We start from the raw sequence: 23,152 nt of genomic DNA on the forward strand, positions 1-23,152 counted from the left end.
TGGAAATCCTTTGCTTTCTCCATGATCCAACAAATGTTGACAATTTGATCTCTGGTTCCTCTGCCTCTTCAAAATCTAGCTTGTACATCTCGCTTCATGTTCTGTTGAAGCCTAGCTTGAAGTATTTTGAGCATAATCTTGCTAGCATGTGAAATGAGCACAACTGCCTGGTAATTTGAACACTCTTTGGCATTGATCTTCTTTGGAATTAGAATGAAAACTGACCTTTTCCAGTCCTGTGGCTGCTGCTGAGCTTTCCAAATTTGCTGGCATATTGAGTGCAGCACTTTAGCAGCAGCATCTTTTAGGATTTTAAATAGCTCAGCTAGAATTCTGTCATCTCCAGTAGCTTTTTTCGTAGTAATGCTTCTTAAGGCCCACTTCACTTCACACTCTAGGATGTGTGACTCTAGGTGAGTAACCATACTGTCATGGTTATCTGGGTCATTATGATCTTTCTTTTATAGTTCTTCTGTTCTTGACACCTCTTCTGCTTCTCTTAGGTTCTTTCTGTTTCTGTCCTTTATCGTGCCCATCTTTGCACGGAATGTTCCCTAGATATCTCCAGTTTTCTTGAAGAGATATCTAGTCTTTCCTAGTCTATAGTTTTCCTCTATTTCTTTTCCTTTAAGAAGGCCCCTTTATCTCTCCTTGCTATTCAAGGGATACACACAACAACATCTTTGAGATATTTCATAGATACTGAAACCTGCTCCAGGTGGGGGAAGTTAATGATTAATGATGGTATGCTGCCCACAGGCAGGTAGACCCCAGTTGGACCTGAAGGTTAATGATGCTGACTCCTACTTACCTCACCACAAGCCCAGCAGAAGAATGTCCAGGAGTTGATCATGCCCTCTTTAAACAATTAATATAAAACTTCTCACTATCTTCCCCAAATTGGGACATATAGTTTTGAGGGCATGAGCTGGCTGTGGCCTGCTTTGCGGGCAAAGCACTAAAGCTATCCTTTCCTACTTCATCCAAGACTCGGTCTCTGAGATTTGATTGGCACCAGTGTACAGAGATGCTGAGATTTCTGCACCGGTATTAATGTGAGGTGGCATGGGAAGGGGTGGTGGTTGCTGGGTGCGAAGTGGTGTTGCCGACAATCTGAGGCTAGAGGTAGCCCCTTAGGAAACCACCCCACCCCCGCCCCCAACTGAGATCCAGTGGATCTGTGGAAGTGAAGGCAGCTCTGGGAGGAGAGAGAGGTTCCTCTTCCTTTCGACGGTAGGGTTTGGAGTTCTGCGGGTAAACTGAGTCCAGGGGCCTAGCTCTGCTTGTTGCCTGGCAGGCAGCTTGGGCTCCACCTTACACCCAAGCACAGGGCAGGCAGGGCTGGACTAACTGCTTTTCTTTTGGGGGACAGGTGGGAACGTTAGGTGCCCAGATTGAGGAAGGGACGTTGGAGCTCAGGTAGGGAGCGCTGGGTCCCGGTCCCTCTACAAGAAGGGACACAGAGGTCCTCTGCCAACGCGGCCTCCAGCCTCCCCGCCCCTGTCCAGCCGAGCCTGGGAGGAGCTCGGCGCGTCCCCGCCTAGAGGCGGAGCGGGGGCTGGGCCTGAACGGATTGGGCGGGGTGGGTTGGGGACGCGAGGCTGAACGGGGCCCCACACAGGCCGCGGCGGCTGGCTCGGGCCCCTAAGGTCCCAGCAGCGGCTGGAGGAGGAAGCCAGGCGGCTGAGGAGAAGGGGAGGCGGAGGAGGCCGAGGTGGAGCGCCACTCACGGAAAACTCTCTTCCCCGGCTCAGCAGGGAAAGGTACAGCGCGCGCCTGCTCCCCGATCCTCGACCCCCGGCCGCCGGCCCCATTCGGGCGCAGGCTGGGGCTGAGTCGACCGCGGGAGGGTGAGGGGCCCGCAGCAGCCCCGAGGGCTCGGCCGGTCCGGGGCTCGGGCAGCTAGAGCGGCGGTTGTGCGGGAGGGCGAGGGTGTCCGGCGTTCCCGGAGGCTGGCGGGGGCGGTGGGTGCCGCGCCCCTTTGCTCGTGTTGCGGGAGGCGGCGGTCCGACCCAGTGGCCGTGGTTCCCGGGGCAGGGGCTGTGCTGGGGTGGAGGGCAGGCGGGACCCTGGGGCTGCGTGCGGCAGGAGACGTCCCCGGCGGGCGTCCTCGATGGGAGCAGACAAAGCAGGGCGCTGACGCCCCGCGACTGCTCGGGCGACCCAGAGGGTGGGCACTGGGGAGGGAAGAGAAGGCGCCGGGGCGATGGTCGGGACGCTGGAAGAGGCTGGGCCGTCCTCCCAAAGGGCGTCCAGGTAGTCTTCTCGCGGGGGGTATGGGAGGAGTCCCCCGGACAGGGTTGGGAGCAGCTCTCTCCGAAGAGCCAACTAGGGGCTCACAGACTGCTTTAGGTTAGGCTCCCTACCGTCTCGGAAAGGGGTAGGGAGTGTTGAGTGCTCAATTTGGGGGAGGGGCTTAGAGATAGAGCCGGTCAGAGGCTGGGGACCCCCTCGGAGCTTGCACCAGGAAAAGGCATGGCCTGATAAGACAAGCGCTGTAGCTGGCACCTGTGGTGAGTTGTGCCCACAGGTTGGTTGCAGGATCTGCCGGTGGTGGCACATCCCGTGCCAGACCGCGAAGTAGGTGGGTAACTTGTCTGTGTTTGGAGCAGGCAGCAAGACGGCAGGTGTCTAGGGGGGTCATTGGAATGCGTATGCATGCATCTGAAAGTGTGTAGTGAAGGACCCACATCTGCGTTTTGCATCTTTGCCCAGCATCCCAGTTCCTGCCTCAGGCTAATGCCTCCACTAGGATTCCAACGTAGTCTGCTCCCTGTCCCTCATTCTTCAGTTTCTTCTGTTGGATCATTCCCAGCAGTACCTTCTTCACATGCTTTGGCACCCCACTGCTTCCCTTTTATGACCCTCCCCCACCTTTTTTTTCTTCATCCCTCATTCTCCCCCAGCTACAGATGACCTCACTTCCCTTCACAGTAATACTTCTCCAGAGAGCTGCCTGTACCTATGGTCTCTGTGTTCTTCAGCTCACTTGACCAGGCTTTGGTCCCACCGCTTCACTGAAACTGCCCTAGTAAAGGTCTCCAGTGGTTTACACTCCCCTATAAGCAGATCTTCCTTGACCTCCCTTGGTCTAGATCACTCTTTGTAATGTCCTCTCTTGACTTTTGGTTTTCTTCGTCACAAACCCCCTTTCCTCCTACCAAAGCCCTTCCTTGCTTGTTTTTAAGGATGAGTCTTTCACACAGTTGTAAATGTTGGAGGATCCTGGGCTCTGTTCTTACCTCCTCCTTTCTCCTGAGTCCCTTCTATTTAAGTTCCCCTCAAGCTCTCATTTTTTTTCTTATAATTTTTAAAATCATTAATTTCAAACATTAATTTACAAGCACAAATCTTAAATGTACATCATTTTCACTCTCATAATATTATGTAGCAAATTTTATCTTCAGTTCTAACCTCTCTGCTGCTGCTGCTGCTGCTGCTGCTGCTAAGTCGATTCAGTCGTGTCCGACTCTGTGCGACCCCATAGATGGCAGCTCACCAGGCTCCCCCGTCCCTGGGATTCTCCAGGCAAGAACACTGGAGTGGGTTGCCATTTCCTTCTCCAAATCTAACCTCTCTATCCAGCCACAATCTAATGATTTATGATGTTATAGGTATGAAAACTTAATATGGATGAAACAGAGTCCTGACTGCACTCCCCAAGCATGACCCTCCTGTGGCCTTCCCATCTCAGTAAAGGCCCCATAACCCACCTGCCATCAAAGACAGGAAACTAGGTGGAATCTTTTTCCTTCTCTCCACAGCTGGTACTACAGCAAGTTCTTTTGCCAAATCTATCTCAGGCCTATTCTTCATACTCTGACTCCATGCTACTGCCCTAGGCTACTGCCCCAGGCCAAGCTACCTTTTCTGTCTTGCCTTAATACTGTAGTAGCTTCTGCCTGCTTTCCCCAAGTCTGCAATTGCCTCCTCAAATCCATTTTAACAGCAACAAGAACAATTTAGAAAAATATTGAGTAGTCTCATTCCTCTAAGAGCCTAAACAGCTCCCTTTTGCACTTGGAGTAAAATTTCAAAGCTTTCCCCGGTCTTTCAGGTCTTCCATGATCTGGTCACTGCTGATCCTGACCACTGTCCCCTTTGCATTTTTCTGACAGCCACACCTGAATCACTTCTGCCGTTTGAACACCTAAGCTTTTTCCTGCCCTGTGGCCTTTGTGCTGTTTTCTCTGCCTTGAATGTACTTCCAAGGTTTTCTACTGGACTGGCTCTGCTCCTTCTTATTTTTCAGGTCTTACCTCAAATATGCCTTCCCATCCTCTTTGTAATTCATCATAGCACGTGGTTTACTTTCTTCATTGTGCTTATCACAGTTCATAACCATTTGTTGCAGTTGTCTGTTTACTTGGTGTAGCGTCCTAAGCACTGGCCCACTGTTGCATCTGGAGCATCTAGCAGAATGCCTGGAATGTAGCCAATACTCAGGAAATCTTCAGCCAGGTGGGAAGGTCAGGCAGTGCAGGAGCCCCCTGTAAATCTCAAGTGATCATAGGACTTTTATTTTCTTTCCTTGAAAGCAGTTGTGCAAATCACTGCAAGAATCTGAGGGGGCCAGTGGGAAAAGGGAAGTAGAGACAGTACAAATGGCTTAAAGGCAGGCCTGTACATGTAGTGGGAGATTGGATGGATAGGGGGTGTGGAGTTGATGTGAATTGCTGTGGGTTGGGGATCAATGATTTCCTTTGCTCCCTTTGGTGGAAATCCAGATTAGGTCAACAGAAGGGTATGTACCTGTGTGCTTGTGTGTGTTTTCTAACTCAGGAGATAGAGATGGCGTGGGCAGCCAGGGCTTTATTTCAAGTTACTTTCTTGGGTGACTGCTGGGTACCCAGCCCTGGGGGCAGAGAGCTGAAGGGGAGGAAGAAGCTGAGATTGGGGGGTCTCTAGTCCTTTATCTTCCCACTCACAGCTCTCCTCTTTGCACAGAGGAGCCCAGCTGAGAATTGAGCTGTTTGGTTAGTGCTCTCAGAATGAAGGGATCTGGGGGCAGGAAGCGCAGCCCTAGACAGGGAGACTGGTGATGGACCAAGATAAGACTGTGAGGTGAGTGCCAGACCTAGGGGCTTGGGGTTCAGATCACAACTGGGCTGGCATGCCTAGGAAAGGCTTTGAGCTGGGATAGAGCAGGGAGAAAAGAGGGTGTCCTAGGTGGGAGAAATTGAGCAGAGGCCAATAGGCTAGTCCAGGGCCCTGGTATACTCACTGGGTGCCAGGCAGTATTCTAAGGACTTTGCAAATATTAGCTCCTTTTATCCTCTTAACAGCTCTATAAGGTAGGTCTTATTCCCATTTTACAGATTGGAAGACCAAAGCATAGTCATACAGCTCAATAGTGACAGAGCAAGGATTTGAACTTAGGCAATTTGGCTTCAGAATCCATGCTCTAAATCAGTCTACTCTGTCACTTCTTTCTTACCTCTCAGATATGTGAGCTGAAGTCTTTTTAACAAGTGTTTTTTTTTCCTGACTCCCAAAGGTGCTTGGCCTTGGGGCTGGAGAGGTAGGAAAGAAGTCAAACCCTCTAAGGTAGAAGGGGTCCTTACTCAGAGTGGGTGGCTGAGTCTGTCTGTTTCATGCCTCTCCTTTTCTTCTAGGAGGGGCACTGTGCCCAAGCCAAATAGGGTGTCATGCATAATGTGATTTCAGGGAGCTAGGAAGGACATTTTCTTCTGGTACAAAAACAGCTCCCTGCTTGAGATACCACCATTAGAATATCACTTCTTTGATTCAGCATTGCCCCATTGCCCTCTTCATCTGCCTGTGAGGACTCCAGAGAGGTCAGATAGGAGCTCTGCAGATAAACTAGCCTGTTCTGGATTCAATCTAGGATGTTATGATGTGGAGGTTCAGACTTGGCCTTGGGAAACCTGGATGGGGGTCTAAGTAGGGCTGGGTTGAAGGTGGGAGCAGAGCTGGGGGAACAGAGAAATGGGAACTGAAAAGAGCTTACTCTACTTCAGTATTGGCCTTGTCCTTACTTCTTTTTGTGTCTGTAAAATGAGAGTCAAGAGACTTTTTTTCTTTGATCCCTAGAGGCTGTGGAAGCCAGGAACTCCTTGAGGTCCATGCTTGAATACCTTCTTGAAGACCCAGGGCAAAGGAGCAAGGACTTCCTATGGGATGCCAGCCTGCAGGATCTGGGCCAGAAAGGAGCGGGTGGGCAGGAGGGTGTGGCAGCCTTGTCCTTTGAGGCTTTTCTGTTTGGTCATGAGGATGCCTCGGGGCAGGTGACTTGGCCTTCTAGGGGCCTGGCTAATAGGCAGAAAAAAGGTTTGTTGTCCACACAGGGATGGAGTTGCTTTGCTCCACATTCTGACCCCAGGTTTTAGGGGATCTGCTTATCTATCTCAGCAGACCTCCCAGTCCCCCAGGAAAAGAGGGAGATTCGGAGGCATTCTCTCTGCATTTTCCACATTGTTGCTGGAAGCTCATTAAGCCCATGTTTCTGAGGAGTGCTTCTTCTCTGAAGTATGCAATGGGCTTCTCCACCCTGCCCGAGTCCTTGTCTGCTGAGTTGAGGTGAAGACAGACTAGAGCTGAGGGTGGACTTCCCAATAACTGGCACTGGGCCTTGTTACCTGGAATTGGCACCTGCCATCTTCTGTGCCCCATCCTGGTGCTTGGAGCCACTGGGAACCAGGACAGGGTCCCCACTCATCAGGAAAAAAGAGTGAGCCAAGCCACATGTGATATAGTGGAACGTGGTTCAGAACAGCTTCTTGGAGGAGGTGGTGCTTTAAGGGGGCTCTGAAGTCCTGGGTGGCTTTGGCCAACACAGGATGGGATGGTTTTCCTGAGGAAGAGTGGGAGCCCAAGCCTGGACAAGTCAGTTGAAGCATTGATTGCCAAGTCACTGAGTCTAGACTTGATTCACTAGGCCCCCAAGGAGCTGTCAAAGCTTGCCATGGGTGCAAGGACTTGATTACATCAGTGGTCTATAAAACTATTTCTCAAACTCTAGCATACGTGTGGGTCATCTGGGCAGCTTGTTAATAATGTTCAGGTTCCATTTCAGCAGGTCTGTGATGGGCCCAAGACTCTGCATTTCTAACAAGCTCCTGGGTGGTGTGATGCTGCTGGCTTATGGATTATCTTTGTGTAGTGAGGGTTGAGACTGGGGACTTTGGGCCAGGCAGATACAGGGATGGGCACAGATCAGGTGAGACCTGAAACAGGTGACTGTCTTGGGTCCTGTGGACGGTGTTGGGGGAGGTGTAGAGACTACTTGTATGAGGGCAGGGCAGAGGGGAGTTATGAAGAGTGTATAGGATGGAGGGGCTACTCTGTTGGGAGGTGGGGCCAAGTGAGGGGCTTCTGGGGACTTGGGTCTCAGGTTGGGAACACAAGCCTGATTTCTAGGTTGCCAGACTTTGAGGAGCTTTCAAAACCATGAGAAAGTATCTTAGGTGACTGCCCCAGGGCAAGATGACACGCGGGTAGCATGTAGGGCATCTTATCTCTCCCCACAGCCAAGCTGGCCTATGGTTAGCCAATCTGGGGTGAGCACCCTTCCTGTAGCCAGGGTGTGGCCAAGGAGATTAGGGAAACAGCTGACTCCAGCCCTAGACATGCCATCTTCTGCTCAAAGCCCCGAAAGTCTCCCCAGCTGCTGAGCCATTACCCCTCAGCAAGTAACCCTTATCCCTGCCTGGCCTGCATGAGTCCTTGAAGCTGCCCTGATGGTTGCATGAGTTGCTGTTGGGCCATGTGGGCGTGGGGAGGCCTGAATGCTTCTCTCTGCTCTGCCCCTGGCTGGGTCACTACAAGCAAGTGTCTGCTCTGCTTTGAGGCCTCAGTTTCCTGTAAATTGAGGGATTCAGTCCCCTCCCTGGGCAGCAGCGGGGAGAGTTGTAGGGTTTGTTGAGTGGAACACTGCATCTTCCCAGAATGGCAGCTTAATACATTTTAATCCTGGATTACTATTGAAACTCATGGGCTAATGATGGAGTAGAGTGAGTGATTTGCCTAGAAGAGCTGTCCAGCTTGATTTGGGGGAATCTCCCAAGACCCCTTGTTCTCTGGGCTTTGCATAGCCTGAAGGGTAGTATCTGAGGCAACTGGTCAAATGAGGTCCCTCTAGACTCTAGCAGAAGTGTAGGCAGTAACCTTACCCAAAGGAAGGTAGAAAGAGAAGACACTTGTTCTGCTGCCCTGGGCAGTGCCAGGAGGGGTTTTCAGGCTGAGCTCCCAGAATGTCACTCATAACTCCTAAAAGGGGACCAGATGCTCCCCTCCTTGATTCCTACCCATGTGCTCCCTGCTGTGCAGGCTGTCCTGAAGGGGTGGACTGTTGTTCTCTAGTTGTTGTGTCTAACTCTTTGTGACCCCATGGACTGTAGCCCGCCAGGCTCCTCAGTCCATGGGGTTTCCTAGGCAAGAATACTGGAGTGGGTTGCCGTTTCCTTCTCCTGCAGATCGAATCTGCATCTCCTGCTTTAGCAGGTTGATTCTTTACTGCTGAGCCACCAGGGAAGCCTGAGGGGATGGGAAGAGGAAGTGTTTCTCAAAGACTGTTCTGAGAAGCCTCAAGGTTTTAGGGGATAAACAGGGGCAGAAACTGGAAAAGCCACTCTACAATTCTGTGGAAGATTCAGAATGCATTTAAAAGACTCTTGAAGAATCCTGCAGAAAATAAACTGGTATTTCCTAAACTGATTTGATCATAGAAAGAAAATTTTTCTGAAGACATCCTAATAATGACTAACTGACCAATGAAACACCTGATGGGAGGGGCTGATGTGGGAGGATGTTGTTCCACGAGAGACTGTAAACATGGGTGATGGGTGGGCCCACAGTGACAGGGAGGGGAGGTAGGATGGGGCAATAGCTTCCTGGGAGAGGTGGACTTGGTGGTTTGGGTTCAATTTGGACAGTCAGTGGAAGAAAAGAGCACTGTAGAGGAAGGGATGGCCAAGAGAGCACTGGGGCCCAGAACCAGTCCTGGGTTCTAGGACTCGGGTTCTAGGAAGCTTTGCTTCACTTGGTGGGTGGGCAAGGGACCCAACAGTAGCCAGGCCTGAGTCTTAGGGATTCTGGGAGGGCCTCCTACCCTATCATCCCCTGCCGTCTTCTTGCCCTACAAGTTCTCTCCCTTCCTTTAATCTCAGAGAGTGGGATTGTGATCCCTGGGCAAGAAGCTAAAACCTCTCTCTGCCTCAATCTCATTGGTACTGTGAGGATAATGCTATCTCCCTTTTAGGGTTGTGTGACACCCAGATTCTTGTTGCCTGCTCTTAGTGTGATTGACAGGGCTGCAGGCAGTGTCTCCAGGAGGATCCCAGGGAAGCGGACTGTCAGAGATTTGAAAGGCCCAAAGGTCAGGAGAGGGCGTTGATAGGGCCCACATGGGGTCTCATTGTTAAGATGGCTCATTATGTTGACCTCGCAAACAAAGAATAAAATCACAGCGATCCTTGAGATGACCAAATTGCCCAAATGACATTCTGTTTCCTTACTGGCCTACCTTCTCAAAGCTACGAGACCACCAGATTCCAGACCTCTGGCTACGTGACTACAGGACTCAACTACAGGCTAAAAATTAACCATCTCTTCAGATAATTTTTTCATTGGGGGGGTATAAGAAAGACCCTGTCAGAAAGGGAGGACGCTGGTTCTCCTTAAGTGCCAGTCACCCTCTCGTTTCACTCTAATAAATTTCCCTTTTCTTGCCTGACAGCCTGGCTTGCTCTCTTTTTCTTTGCACTCACCTTGAGGCTCGGGGTAGGGTCTTGATTAGAACAGAAGAGTGATCTGGAAGAGCGAGAGAAAGAGTAAGTGAGGACTGGCTTTCTGGGGGAGTGGCTAGCAGGGTGGGGATATCTGGGCAGAAGGCATCTGGGCAGGGCCCACATGCCGTGTGGGCCAGGTCTGGGTGTGGGGGTCTTGGGGTCCAGTGGGTGTGCGCAGAAGACAAGGGGCCTGAGGGCAGGGAAGAGGTGTCAGGGACCTGTCTCCATTCATTAGGCCACTGGGAACCATTGAAGGTTTTTGGGCAGGGCAGTGGTTTGATCAGAACAGTGTTTTAGTGAGAAAAGTGGCTGGGTGTCATGGTGGGTTAGGAGTACAGGACTCTCCATTGGCTTCCTAAGAGAATTGTGTGCCCTTTCATGTCTCAAGCATGGGGCTGGGGGTGAGTGAACGGCTCATAGTCATTTTCAGAGCTCTGAGTCATTTTCCTAAGAGGTTAAGAATCTCACTTTTGTCACCTTCCCGGAAGGGGTGTCTAAAGTGTAGGACAGGGAGAATCCCTGGGCCTGTGCTCCTCCTGCCTCCCCTAGAGCTGGGAGAGGAGGTCAGTGAGGTCACCCTGCCTTGCCCCTTGCCACACCCCATTTCCTCTGAGGTGTGAGGACTCAGCAGCTCAGGTGGAGGTGATGGAGTATGGCATTTCAAACAACGATCCAGAAATTGCCGTAATAGTGCATGTGGGTAAGAGCCCTATGTGCTGACAACAGCCCTCAGGGAGGCCCTGGGTGCTCAGTGAGCTTTCTTACCCAGTTCAGCTGCACTCTCTTCTTCCTTTGCCCCTGTTTCTTTCTTCTTCAAATAGGCAGGAACCCAAAGTTTCTCCTGCTCTCTCTGAATCAGGAGTCAGTAGGAGGGGATGAAGAAAAACATTTGGATTCAGCCAAAACAGGGTGGCTTAGCTGTGTTGGGGCAGGTAAATTCAGTACCCCTGCCTCTTAGTCTAGATTCCATTTAAAAAAAAATTAACTTATTTACTTTCGTTGTGCTGGGTCTTCACTGCTGCCGTGGCCTTCTCTCTAGTTGTGGTGACTGGGTGCTAGTCTGTCATTGTGGTGCCTGGACTTGCCATTGTGGTGGCTTCTCTTGTTGGAGCAAGGGCTTTAGGCATGCGGGCTTCAGTAGTTGTGGCTCTTGGGCTCTAGAGCACGGGCTCAGAAGTTGTGGCATTTGGGCTTAGTTGCCCTGTGGCATGTAGGATCTTCCCAGACCAGGGATTGAACCCATGTATCCTGCATTGGCAGACAGATTCTTTAGCTGCTTCTTGGGGGAGGGTGTTAAGGAAGGTTTGATTTAAGACCGAGAGAAGCAGCACTTGGAAATGAGTTGTGATTTATTAGGAAACAGAACAAAGAACCCAGCCATCTTCTGCAGCCTTGTCCGAGGCCCTGATGGACACATAATTCCTCTCCTTGTGGTGCATGGGGTATGAGCTATTTCCCAAAGATGGGAATGCTGGCAGTGCCAGCAAGTAGCGTGACTGGGTCTCAAATCTGGGTTCTAGGACATCTGGTTTGATGCCCTTTTCTCAAGTCACAGACCCCTCAGAGCCTATCTCCACACCTTCAACCATGCCTTCCTACCCACAACCAGACCTCTTCCCCAGGCCAGTCCAGCCCAGCCCCCCCAAACTACTGACTCCAGGGAGAGAGGGCTGATGAGTGCTCTGAGTGGATAGGCAAATATCTAGACCTTAAGTCAGCTAAGTAGGAGACATGCAGGACCACCAGTGGGCAGATGGTCATAGGAAAGATTTTTTAAGTGAGGTCTTTAAGTGTTGAATGCACATATCTCTTTTACTTTCTTCTGTTTTGGAAAATGAAAAAATCATATACACTTAGTGCAAAATTTTGAGTTAATCTGAGAAAGTAACTCAAGAAAAGATGATGAATTTGATTCATTCTCTGGCTTTAAGAAAGAGTAAAATCTGAGCCTTAGTATCTTAGTATAGTTTGGATTGTCTTATGTCAGATGACAGGTTGTGAAACCTCTCTGAAACTCACTCAGTTTTGTCCTCTGTAGAAGGGGGTATTGACATGATTAACCTAAACATTCCATGCCAAATGCTTAGCATTGCCCTCTGTACCTTAGACATACTCAGTGAAAAATAGTGGTAACAGCGATGATAGAATTATAAGAACAGACTTTTCTTCATTCTAAAAGCTGGTGAGTTTTTAAGCTTCTCTTTGAACTCAACAAAAGAACTTGAAGAGTATGTTTATTGTCTAAGCTCAGTGTTTTAACTCTGTAGGTGTTTTATGGATTAAATCATGGGGCCCACATATGCATTTTGAAATGAACACCATTGGCTTTTCTGACTTGGTTCCAGCTGTTTCTAAGGCTGGCAGGTGATAGCAGGGGTGGAGGTGGTGGTGTTCTGCTTCAGGGTTGAATTTTATGAAGAGCTCTTTATTGGGTAATCCTGTATAAGGAGAGCACGGTTAAATCACCTTGGAGTTACCAGGAGAGGAAAATCTTGGGCCAGAGAGAAGAGGTGACTGTCTAGAGGGAATTATCATTTAGCCGCTCTTAGAATTTTCTTTTGTGCTACCAGAATCACTGTCCTTGTCACTATTTATGGAGGGGTAAAACCAAGGGCAGAGGGCTGTGGTCTGGCAAGCCTTAAGTCAGTCCCCATGGGACCCACAGCCCACCTGACTAATGCCTTGGCCAGGAGGCGAGTGGCCTCTGGGCAGCAAGTTTTGGCAGTGTAGCTAGGGAAAATTGCCGGGCCGGGGACACCTCCTGCTAGCCCGGGGTGCCTGGTACAGTTTGTACAGTGTCACTGTGTGGGGAGGGGTAAGACAGAAGTGCCAGATAGAGGACTGTGCTCAGGCCTGCTGCCCCGGGAGGCTGACCGAGGGCCTGAGAGGTGGGCAAGTGCAGGGTAGAGAGCTGAGCCGGGCATTGACAAGCCTGCTTTGCCCTTCACTCTGTCTGGGTGGCCTCCGTCACACCTGTGAACATTTCTGAGCCTGTTTCCTCATTTTTTAAATGGGCATCAGGGTGTTTGGGAGGATTAAATGATGCCATGAATGGAATGTGCCCAGCACAGGGCCCGGCACACAAAGGGTTCAACAAATAGAGATTTGCCCTGGGGTTTATTTAGTAACTGGACTGTGGAGGGATGTTTTCTTCATGATCATGCATGCCACCTGTGCTCTGTGATAAACCATGTTGAGTTTGGGGGGTGGTGAGCACAGAATAGGGAGCTTTGCAGGAAGGGAACTTAGAATGAAGGGGAGCCTCTTCCTGCACATGCTGCCTGAACCAGCAAAAGCCTTGGATAGCCCAACTATGCCATTAGGAGCCTGAATCCTGGGCTGAGTAGAATGGGGACCCCTCCCGTGGCTTGGGAGACCCCACCCTGGCTCCAGAGCCTCTCCTGAAGAGGAAGATCTTTCCTTGAGAGAGCCATGGGTGAGGTCCCCACTCTACTTAGAGAGCCCCCCACCCCCTCGGGGCTGGAGCTGAAGCACAGATCGGCTTTGTGCGGTCACGAGGGGCAGGCAAGGGGGAACCGCGCCTGGCCGAGCCGTCTCACAAGCCTCAGTTCTTGTCAGTGATTTTGAAAGAATCAGTGGAAACTGCTGACTGTGCTGTCTTCCTTCCCTCCAGAACTGTGAGGCTGCGGCTCCTGGCAGGGAGAAGGGAGAAGCCCTGCCGGGAGGCTACCTCTTCATCTGCCAGCTTACACCTCGCTGGCCTCAAGTGCCCCATCTTCTGAATGGGTGGATCTCCATGTGGGGACAGTAGCTCAGGTCAGGGGCTGGTTAAGGCCACGCCTGCAGGTGATGCCCTATGCAGTGGGGCTGGGAGAGGGGCCCTCGGCTGTGTGTTTGGGGGCAGGCTCATCCCTGCGATGGGAGGTGGCCCGGAGAAGCATTCCTATCTCTCCTGAAGCCCCAAGGAAAGAACTGGGCTCTGGAATCAGGCCACCAGGGCCCTTCTCCTGCCTGTGGGTCCCGGAACCAATTTTTGTCTTTCCTACTTCACAGGCTTGTTGTGAGGGGGAAAGGAGACGACCAGTTGGAAGAGAACTTGTAAGGGTTGGTCCTGGTGTCATGACTGGCCACCCAAGTCATCCCTACCCCATCCTTGCTCTTACTCCCACATTCCTTCATTCAGCAAATCCCTAGGAGGTCACCACAGCATTTGTAGGCTCTGGCCCCCTCTTGCCTCTCACTTCCTGTGCTCTGTTGTCAGAGAGGCTTCCCTGACTCCCCGTACAGAGCAGCTGCCTCTCCCCTTATCTGCTTTGCTTTGTGGTACCTGTCACCCCTGGTGACTCAGACAGCAAAGAATCTGCCTGCCAATGCAGGCGATGTGGGTTCGATGCCTAGGTTGGGAAGATTCCCCTGGAGAAGGAAACGGCAACCCATTCCAGTATTTTTACCTGGGAAATCCCATGGACAGAGGGGCCTGATTGACTACACTCCATGGGGTCGCAAAGAGTCAAACATGACTGAGTGAATAACACACACACACACAGATACCTGTCACCCCAATCCTTGACGGGGAGGCATCTGGCTGTTTCTGTACCTCAAGGGCCTGTCACAGAGTAGCACTCACTCAACTTGATTGTTGTTTTTATTGTGGTAAAATACACAGAAATTGATCACTTTAGGAGCATACAGCTCAGTGGTATTAAATATATTCACATTGCTGTGCTACCACCACCACTAAAACTGAAATTCTGTACTCTTTAAACACTAACTCCATTTCCCCCCACTCCTCTGTCCCTGACAACTCCCATTGTACTTTCTGTCTCTCTGAATTTGACTGCTCTTCGTACCTCATATGAGTGGAATCATACAGTATTTGTCCTTTTGTGACTGATTCATTTCACTTAGCATCATGTCTTCAAGGTTCATCCATGTTGTTGCGTGCGTTAGAATTTCCTTCCTTTTCACGGCTGAATAACATTCCATTGTATGCATGTACCACATTTTGTTTATTCATCCATTGATGGACACTTGAGTGGATTCCATCTTTTGGCTATTGTGAATAATGCTGCTATGAAGGAGGGGGAAGCTGCATCTTGAGGGAAGCAAAACATACATCCCTCCAAAAACTTGAGTGGGAGCCCAAGATCCATTAGAGAACAGATGTGATGACAATACCCATTTTGCAGATGAGAAAACAGAGTCTTCCCTGGGTCACTTAGAGTTAGACCTCATCCCTGCACTTTGGGTCCTCTCTGAGGGTTTTTCCTGTGAACCATGGTTTCCATGAAAACCATGGTGCTAAAGGTAGTCCAAAAGGAGGAAACTATTTAGCAAGCTGAGTCATCAAGGGAAACATAAAAGTGTACGTGTGTGTGTGTGTGTGTGGGGTGGTTTGGGGACAGAAAGACAAAGGAGGATGAGAGAAACAAAAGGTGTCTTCCTGGGGTTCCCCAAGGGCCATGATGACTTGGGTGCCTCAAAACAGGGCTCATATGGTCTTGAGGCTGATTTTCTCTCTCCAGATTCAGCCCTTCCCAGGGTAGTGAGTGACTATGAGTACCATCTCCCTTCAGCCCTCCCCTGCCCATGGCCTGATTGACATCACCAAGGGCAGTCTCACACCAATGTAGTCACTGGCATAGTAACCAGCTCTGTGGTCTCTTTTACTTCTGTAGCTAATAGCTTCCTAGAGGGGTGGTTAGAGTTGGGGTGTCACGTTCTGCTCAGAGGGAGGAAAATCCAGGCCATGAGGTCTCATCCTAAGGGTTGCTAAAGGGAGCCACAGTGAAACCTGTGCCTTTAGGACTTTACTGGGGACACAGGACACTGGCTAATAGGGTCCAGGGTCCTGGCTGGCCTCATTCAAGGTATGGGTTGTGGATGTTGGCAATTTGATCTCTGGCAGTTCGATGTCAGAGCGTGATCCACTCATTTTTGCTGAAGGTGGGTGGGATCTCTAGGATGGATTCCCTGGTTCCACTGTCAGCTGAGCTTTATGCCCATCAAAAGGACCCTATCCCTTCCCTGACTTCTCCCCTTCCTTTTTCCCCCTCCTCCACTCCTTCTCAGGTAGTCCCCAGTTTCTGTCTCTGCAGGCAGCTATAAGCTGGGTTCCTAAAACAATTCACTTAGTCTATCCCACCTTGCAGAGCATCAAGGGAAATATAAACTAGCCAGAGCACTCACCTCCCCAGGAATGCCTTCCCGTCATGCCCACCAGTGCCTTCATGGGTCATGCCTTTGGCTCTGACAACCCCCCAGACACTGAGTTTAGGGCTGTCTTTTTTCCATGCAGTGCAGGCTACCCACTTCTCTTCTGAAAAAGGCTTATAAAGCCTTTTAAAATTGTGCTTTTAGGGACTTTACGCATTTGGTTACAGGAAAGAAATGTGGGTAATAAAGACATTATGCTTGGAGAAAAGTCTAAGTGCCAAGAAGGAAGGTGGGGTCCCTAGAGCCCCTTCCCCATGTTGGCCTGGGAGGGCCAGAGAACAGTGCCGGTGGGAGGGCTCTGCAGAATTCAGCCCACATGCTTTGTCTCTTTCATTGATTGAGCTTACAGTTGGCAAATGGCCACCATATCTGATGCCTACTCCCCACCCACTCCCTGGCAAGACTGGTGGGATAGTCAGGCTGGGTCAAGGTTGGGGGGTAGGTCATACACAGGCTGTGGGATAGTCTGGTTGATGCCAAGGCTAAGGTCCACTCTGATATTAGGGTTGGGGTCCAGGTTGAGGCTGGAGTCTAAGCTGAGATGAAGACAGGTTCTTCTACACATGAAATGGAGCTCTGGGCCCTAGAAGAGGTGGCTCCCTCTTCTGTACTAGTCTCTTTGGGGATCATCCTCCCTTTCCCTCCTTCTCTGAGGTGACCCTGGCAGGTGGTCCCACCTTTTTTCTGTGCTATCATTGAATTCTCCCAGCAGTCCCACCAGGTAGCTGTATCTATCCCCATTTTACCGAAGGGAAACTTAAAGACTGAAGGAGGCAGGCATTTACACATTAGATGGGGCTTAGAAAAATATGTCCAGCAGATGGGGTACAGGTGCTCTGCCTTTGGGGTGAGTTCAGAGGTATTTGTAGGTGAGACCCATAGAAGGGAATACACTAGTCTGGCGTCACTGCCAAGAGAGACTGAGCTGGGGCCTGAATCCAGGTCTCTGGGTTCCCAGGCCAGTGTTCTCTCCCTTCCCCCTGTGTCTTCTTGGGTCACAGACTGCTCTTGCCTTGTCCCCACATTGACCCACCCCAGCCTACCTTCCGTGACTGGCCAGGCCTGGCTCAGCAATCCTACTTTTTTCACTTCCTGGCTGGCTAGCCTGGGTGAGGAGGGCTGGAGAGGGTCTGGCTAGGCGGAGTTCAGGCTCAGTCCTTCCCTGGGGTTGACGGTGGGAGGAGCCTCATGGGCAGACACAGAGCCCCATTGTCAGGGCCGCTGTGCAAAGCAGCTGGTCTGGGATTTCTGGGCGTTTTTTACATTTGAAGAATAATTGCATTGTCTAGGGGGCCCTTGAGAATCCAAATCCCTCCCCAGACCTGTCAGGCAGTCCAGAGAGATTCCTCAGGACCAGTATCCCAGCTTCCCTCCCCCTCCCTCCCTCCTGTAAGGAGCCTGAGGCAGAGAGGGGTTCCTTCAGAGAAACTGAGGTAGGGTTGCTTCTCCAGGGCACTAAGAATATCTGTTGGGAGGAGACCCTTTTAAGTCCGTGAGTTTGCTTAAGGAAGGTGCAGTGGCCCCTAAAGCTCTGGACAGAGCTCATATGAGCAAGCATGTTGTGTAGAGAAGCCTGCTTATTGGAAGGGGTAGGCCCATTTTGGAGTGCTTCAGCTGTTGGCAGTCTGGACTCTAAAGGGTGACTGGAGGTGAGCCAGGTGGGCTAACTGCTTTGGTCATACAGTTGTCTGGGATATGGTCATTCATCCTGGGGTGATGCTGAGAAAAGGACAGGGAGACAGACACATTTGGGAGCCTGAGCCTGTATTCAGAAGTGAGCCAAGGATAGGCAGACTTTTGTTTCTTCTGAGAGACAGTTCTGGAAGGGTGAGGGGCTCCTGGGAGCCTGGTCCCTTGTGGCATTGTTTTTGTTGCAGTGGTCATTATTAGGGAGGGAATTAGCCTGATAGGCTGAAGCAGGCTCCAACACTGAGGGGGATGGGGCATCCTGCACCAGCCTGGGTCATTGACACTCTTTGTGATTCACTCCCAGGGCTTGAGGAAGGGGTCACCAGTCTAGTCTGGGACCTCAGCCCTGCTCAGTGATTGTGGAACTGCAGCCTCACTCGAGTAATAGGCAGCAGGATTTCCTGGAGGTGAGATGCTCATGCTTTGGGAACAGGCTGGGGTTGGGTGGTGATGGCTGCAAAGTACTCTCATTTCCAAGATGTCTGTAGCTTCAGGAAACATCAATGGGGCAGGCCTTACTGGTGGTTCAGTCAACACAGAGTTGTGTAGTCACACAGTTGCACAAGCTCTGTGTCCTTCACAAGGCTGTACATGTATTAAGAGAACCCAGAGCTCCCTTCTGTAATGTGTGGGGAGGAGTGTTTTCCATAGGCCTTCAGAGAGGCGAGGCTGGGGATACCTGAGTCTTTGGTGAAGTTGGAGTATGTGTATATGTTTGGAGGGGGCAGGGAGTGTGTGTGAGTGAAAACTGAAAGCAGAAAGAACAGCTGGGTTCAGAGGGGTCAAGGGCTGACATGCTGAGGCCTTCCCCATAGAAGTACATAGTAGATGTTCATGAATTGTTAGATTTTCTCCCTGGCTGTGCTTGTCTTGGTTGGATGGCATCACTGACTCAATGGAATGAACTTTGGCGAACTCTGGGAGATAGTGAGGGACAGGGATGCCTGGTGTGCTGCTGTCCAATGGGGTCACAAAGAGTTGGGCACAACTTAGTGACTGAACAACATGCTGTCTTTAAGGGATGGAATTGGAATAGGCCCAACAATTCTCCAGGAGTGTGGTTCAGTCGGAGGAGGCAGGCAGGCAGGCACCTGGGGAACAGTGATACGGGGTGTGGGGTAGACAAGGCTTGACCTGAGGGGTAAGGGCAGAACTTCTGCTTAGGATGCTTTTGAGCCTTGTGAGTGCTCTGGCGCTTCAGTGGTTTTACTGTGGTTGAGAAAGCATAAGGAGATGCATGGTGTCCCCAGTTCAGCTCTGGGCTCAGTGAAGTGGCTCAGCAAATTTAGCTGTTGCAGGCCAGGACTGAAACCTGTTTTTAGTATCTGGCAATTAGGAAATTCTTCTTGGAGGGCTGGACAGGACATCTCTTTTACTTTTTTAATTTCTTGGAGGGTAAATTTCCAAGGGTGACGAAATGAAACTGCTGAGTGTATTGAGAGAAGGTGGGTGGGAAAGTGGCAGTGACCCTGTGCTCGGTGGCTAGTGCCCGTTCTTGGCACCTGGCCTCGTGGTCTTCACTCATCCTTCTTTGGTGATCCTGCCATGGGCAGGGCCTTTCTTCCCTTTTTCCTCTCTTCTGTCTGCTTTCCAATTTGGCTACTTGGGTGGGTTCAGCTGGGGCAGTGTTGGCTCTGGCCTGCAGGGGGAGGTGGTGGCCTGCAGGCCAGAGAATTGGGAGTGAGGGTAGGAGGGGCGTGGGGGTTGGGTGGGGAGGCAGTGGGGCATCTGGATATCTTGAATGGGGGTGGAAGCTACTAGGCATGGCCTGCCTGGGGACATGGGGGCCCTACCCTCCTACCCATGTTTTGCCTTGGAAACAGGAGCAAGAAGGCAAGAGTCTTTCGCCCTGTCCCTGCTCCTTCCCCCGCCTTCTGCCCCCCCTCCCCCTCCCTGCCTGGCTGAGCCAGCACTTTTTTCTTCTCTCCTTTATCTGCTCGAAAAGTACAGGGTGTTCTGTTTCTCCTGTGCATACAGATCAAGGAAGGGTATGTTATTTATTTATTTATTTACGGAAGGCAAGAGGAGGAGAGGCAAGCACCAAGGAGAATTAAGTGATTTTTCTTCCCCAGTAAGGCATTTTCTCATAAAATTAAAAAATTTCAAAGGAAGAGATGGCACAAACCAACAGAAAACAAATGTGCTCCCTCGCAATCTGAGATAACAGAGGGTCCAAAAGTCCAGTGCAGCATTTAACTGAGGGCCCAGCACACAGTAGGTGTTTCTAGGTATAGTTTTCTCTCTTCACTTCAGTTTGGATCCCAGGGTAGATCGACTCTATGGAAAGATGGAGATGCCTCATTTTGCCATCTGTGGACAGTGCTTGTGGCTTCTCTGGCTTAGGGGCTCCAGGGGTTGACAGGCCCATCTGGGACAAGGCTTGTGGAGACACAGAACTAGGGTTAGCAGTGAAGGCCAGTGGAATAGGTGACCGACATGGCCCTTGTTTACCTGTTTCCACCATGACTTCCCTATAGCTCAGATGGTAAAGAATCTGCCTGTAATGCAGAAGACCTGGGTTTGATTCCCGGGTTGGGAAGCTAGGGAATGGCAACCCACTCTAGTATTCTTGCCTGGAGAATTCCATGGACAGAGGAGCCAGATGGGCCCCAGTATATGGGGTCACAAAGAGTCAGACCAACACACACACCACAGCACCCTATGATGTCTCTTTAAGTTGAAGGTCTCTGATATGTTGGGAATGTGGGGTCCTTTTTGTGTTCATCTTAAAGGCAAACTGTGTGCCCACATTTCCCACAATCCATTCCTGAAGCCTATTAATAAAAATTTAGTTATTATCAATTTTCTAGTTTTTATTTTAGATGATGAGTTCTTAGATGCTTATTTTAAAATAAGTAAATACAGACAATCAAAATAAATAAATAAATATCTTTTAAAAATTTAGCCACAGAATTTTACAAATGATTTTCCTGGACAAGGCTCTTAAAAATGCTGACAATCTCTAGACGTCCATAATAACGTAGGTTAGGACAAGCTGGACCACTTGAGAGAGAAAGAAATGGAGATGGGAAAGCCAGGAAGTTTAGGTATCCCCCACCCCAATGTGCTGACCCAAGCGTTTCTTCCCTCCACAAGCCTCCCAAGGGTGAAGTTATCCTACTCCTCCACGTTTTCAGAGGTGGTGCTCCAGGGAGCAAGGGAGTTCTGCCATGAGACCTTAGGGGCTTGAAGGAGTAGAGAGATCCCGTTTCATCTCAGTTAAACCCTGGTCTCCCCAGGAGCTTTTCGAGAAGGGGTTCCATCTGTAAGGTCTGAGAACCACTGCTGTAATCCCACCCCTTTACAGCGTAAAAGTGGCTGTTTCTGGGGGGCAGCCTCAGGTTGGGGGTGGGGCTGGAGGCCTAGGGAGCAACGCCCAGGAAGAGCCCCCCAGTCTTGGAGAACTGAGGCGTCGGGGGAGGGTGGGCAGTCTCGATACTCGCATAGCATAGCAGCGTGCTCACTGTGGTGCCCATCGGCAGCTCCCTGCGTGTTTACAAACCTGATGTAAAACACACTTCTTGCCTGCGCTGCGGGGCGGACTCTTCCTCTCTGTCGGCGCTGGTACAGGCAGCCACACCCTCACCTCTAATTTTAGTCCTCCCAAGGAGAACCTGGGGAGGAAGCGGAGGGCGGCAGAGGGGGTGCGGAGGAAGGGTAAGGGGGAGGGGAGGAAAGGGCTCGAGCCAGCTCTGACCTCCTCGCTCCCAGGAGGCGGAACCGAACATCACTGGGGTGGGGGTGGGCGAGACCGTAACCGCACAAGGAAGAATGTGGAAGCCGGGATACAGGTTCTCCTAGGAGGAGGGGAGCCCCTGCCTCTGAAGGTCTCCGTGTCTCGGGCGCCACCTTCCGGCCACCTTCCGCCACCTTCCGGTGCCTGACTCCACCGAGTCGGGCAGCATAGGGATGGGAGGTGGGGTGCGGTTTGGAGAGAGTTTGGGGGCAGGAATGGGGTGACACTCCTGTCCGTGCCCAGGTGTGACATAGGCAGGTAGAGTGGGACGAGGAGTTCAAGGAGCAGCTTCTCAGCCTGAGCATATTTATATTTAGAAAAAAAACTCTTTTAAAATCTGTGATAAATGTTAGAGGTGGGATGGAAACAAGCTGTCGGACCTTGAAGTGTGGGAAGAAGGTTGTTAGTGCACAGCTTTTATTTTTTACAGTGAGCCAGGAATGAGGTGTTTATGCATATATATATATATATATATATATATATATATATATATATATAGTGGCACTAACCACCATTCATAGAAAGATGCATTTCCTTCCAGACCAGAAAGTTCCCTTCTGACCCTTTTACTCATTCCCCTCCTCTCAATCTCTCTTCTGTCATCTTTTTACTGCTTCATGAATTTCACATAAATAGAGTCATACAATATGGTGCTCTTTTGTCTCTGGCTTCTTTTGTCAATGTAATGTTGTTGAGAGTAGTTTGGTTCTGTTTATTACTGAAGAATAGTACCTTGTATGAATACACTACAAATAGCACAATATATTTATCTATTCTTCTGTTGATGTGCCTTTGGGATATTTGTTTTTGGTTATCATGAAGAAAGTTGTCCTGAACATTCTAGTGTATCTATTTGGTGGAGTATACCCTGTTTCTCTTGGGTCTTTTCTTAGGACTGGAATTGCTGTGTCATAGGAAGGGTTTTTCTTAGCTTTATTAGATTTATATGCCCCCTGTCCATTGCCCAGCAGCTACTTTCCACTCATGAATTCATTTCCCTGTTGTTAGGTCTTGAATACTATGGATAGTATGGATAACTAGACGGTATGCAACTTCTGCCTCTGAAAACTTAGCAAAGGCAGCTTGGGTCAGGAAGGAAGTGGGGACAGGATCAGAGCTGAGTGGCCCCTTGGGATGGCCCAAAGATACCTTCAAGCCCTTGTAGTCACTCTGGGAATAGAAGGGCAACCTCTCTCAGCCCTGGGGCCAGATTCAGGGACCCCTTGGGCCTCTCATCAGCTCCCTAGACTGGCGTCTCTGAGCAAGCTGGCTTAGTGTAACTGTCAATTTGATGTCTGGCCTCTGGTGCCACAGGTCCTCATGGTCCACTGTTTCCTGGGCTCTTTGCTGCTTTGTGGTGACTGAGGGGCTGAGTGGCCTGGGACAAAAAACCGGAGACCTACCCGGAATAGCAGAGGTTCATCCAATACCAGCCTCGTGGCACTTTCTTGGGGGAAGGTGGGACTGTGTCCTGCCCACCAAATTACCACCTCGTTTAGGCTCTGAAAGACTAACAGAAAGCAAAAGGAGAAGAGGAGACAGTGGAAGGGAGAGTGAGGGCCAGGGAAGGGCCAGGCCAGGGAGGGAGAGCAGAGGGTCTGGTGCAGTGGGTCCAAGTATCCTGGGGCTGGTTCCAGCACCCTGAGGTCTGTTCAGCATCCTGGGGTCCATGTGAGCATCCTGAGGTTGGTGTGAGCTGGACCACAGCAGTGATGCTGGGCTGTGCTGGGTTGTGCTGGTCTGGGGTCAGCAGCACCAGGGTCAGTTTCTCCTGCTTTTGACCTTCTTGATCATCCTCTTT

General features: G+C 50.6%; 2 protein-coding genes across 7 annotated transcripts in view; one reads left to right on the forward strand and one right to left on the reverse strand.

Moving 5' to 3' along the window:
- Positions 1–1,445: 1,445 nt before the first annotated feature.
- LOC113902716 (formin-like protein 5) lies at positions 1,446–15,924 on the reverse strand. Its single transcript, XM_027558118.1, has 5 exons — positions 15,900–15,924; positions 12,069–12,187; positions 10,515–10,599; positions 9,729–9,771; positions 1,446–2,328 (listed from the first exon to the last, which is right to left on the reverse strand). The coding sequence occupies exons 1-5, from the start codon at positions 15,922–15,924 to the stop codon at positions 1,446–1,448; spliced, it is 1,155 nt and encodes a 384-aa protein (XP_027413919.1).
- Positions 1,547–23,152, forward strand: part of SMOX (spermine oxidase) — a 35,286-nt gene continuing 13,680 nt past the window's right edge. For 2 of the 6 annotated variants that reach the window (XM_027559384.1, XM_027559389.1), the window contains exon 1: positions 1,585–1,763. The gene's annotated coding sequence lies outside the window, so the exon portion shown is untranslated. Of the gene's footprint in view, positions 1,764–17,337; positions 17,360–23,152 lie in introns of those variants that run through there. The other 4 variants (XM_027559386.1, XM_027559387.1, XM_027559390.1 and 1 more) reach the window with 4 other exon arrangements.

The sequence above is a fragment of the Bos indicus x Bos taurus genome, chromosome 13 (genome assembly GCF_003369695.1).
Source record: "Bos indicus x Bos taurus breed Angus x Brahman F1 hybrid chromosome 13, Bos_hybrid_MaternalHap_v2.0, whole genome shotgun sequence".
In the NCBI taxonomy this organism is placed as follows: Eukaryota; Metazoa; Chordata; class Mammalia; order Artiodactyla; family Bovidae; genus Bos; species Bos indicus x Bos taurus.

Coding starts and splice junctions, on each gene's coding strand:
- LOC113902716 (XM_027558118.1), bottom strand. CDS start 15,924: ATGACGGGAAGGCATTCCTGGGGAG. Junction 10,600..12,068: donor CCAAGTCAGAAAAGCCAATG/GTGTTCATTTCA, acceptor CTCCTGATTCAG/AGAGAGCAGGAGAAACTTTG. Junction 9,772..10,514: donor AGAGAGTGCAGCTGAACTGG/GTAAGAAAGCTC, acceptor TCGCTCTTCCAG/ATCACTCTTCTGTTCTAATC.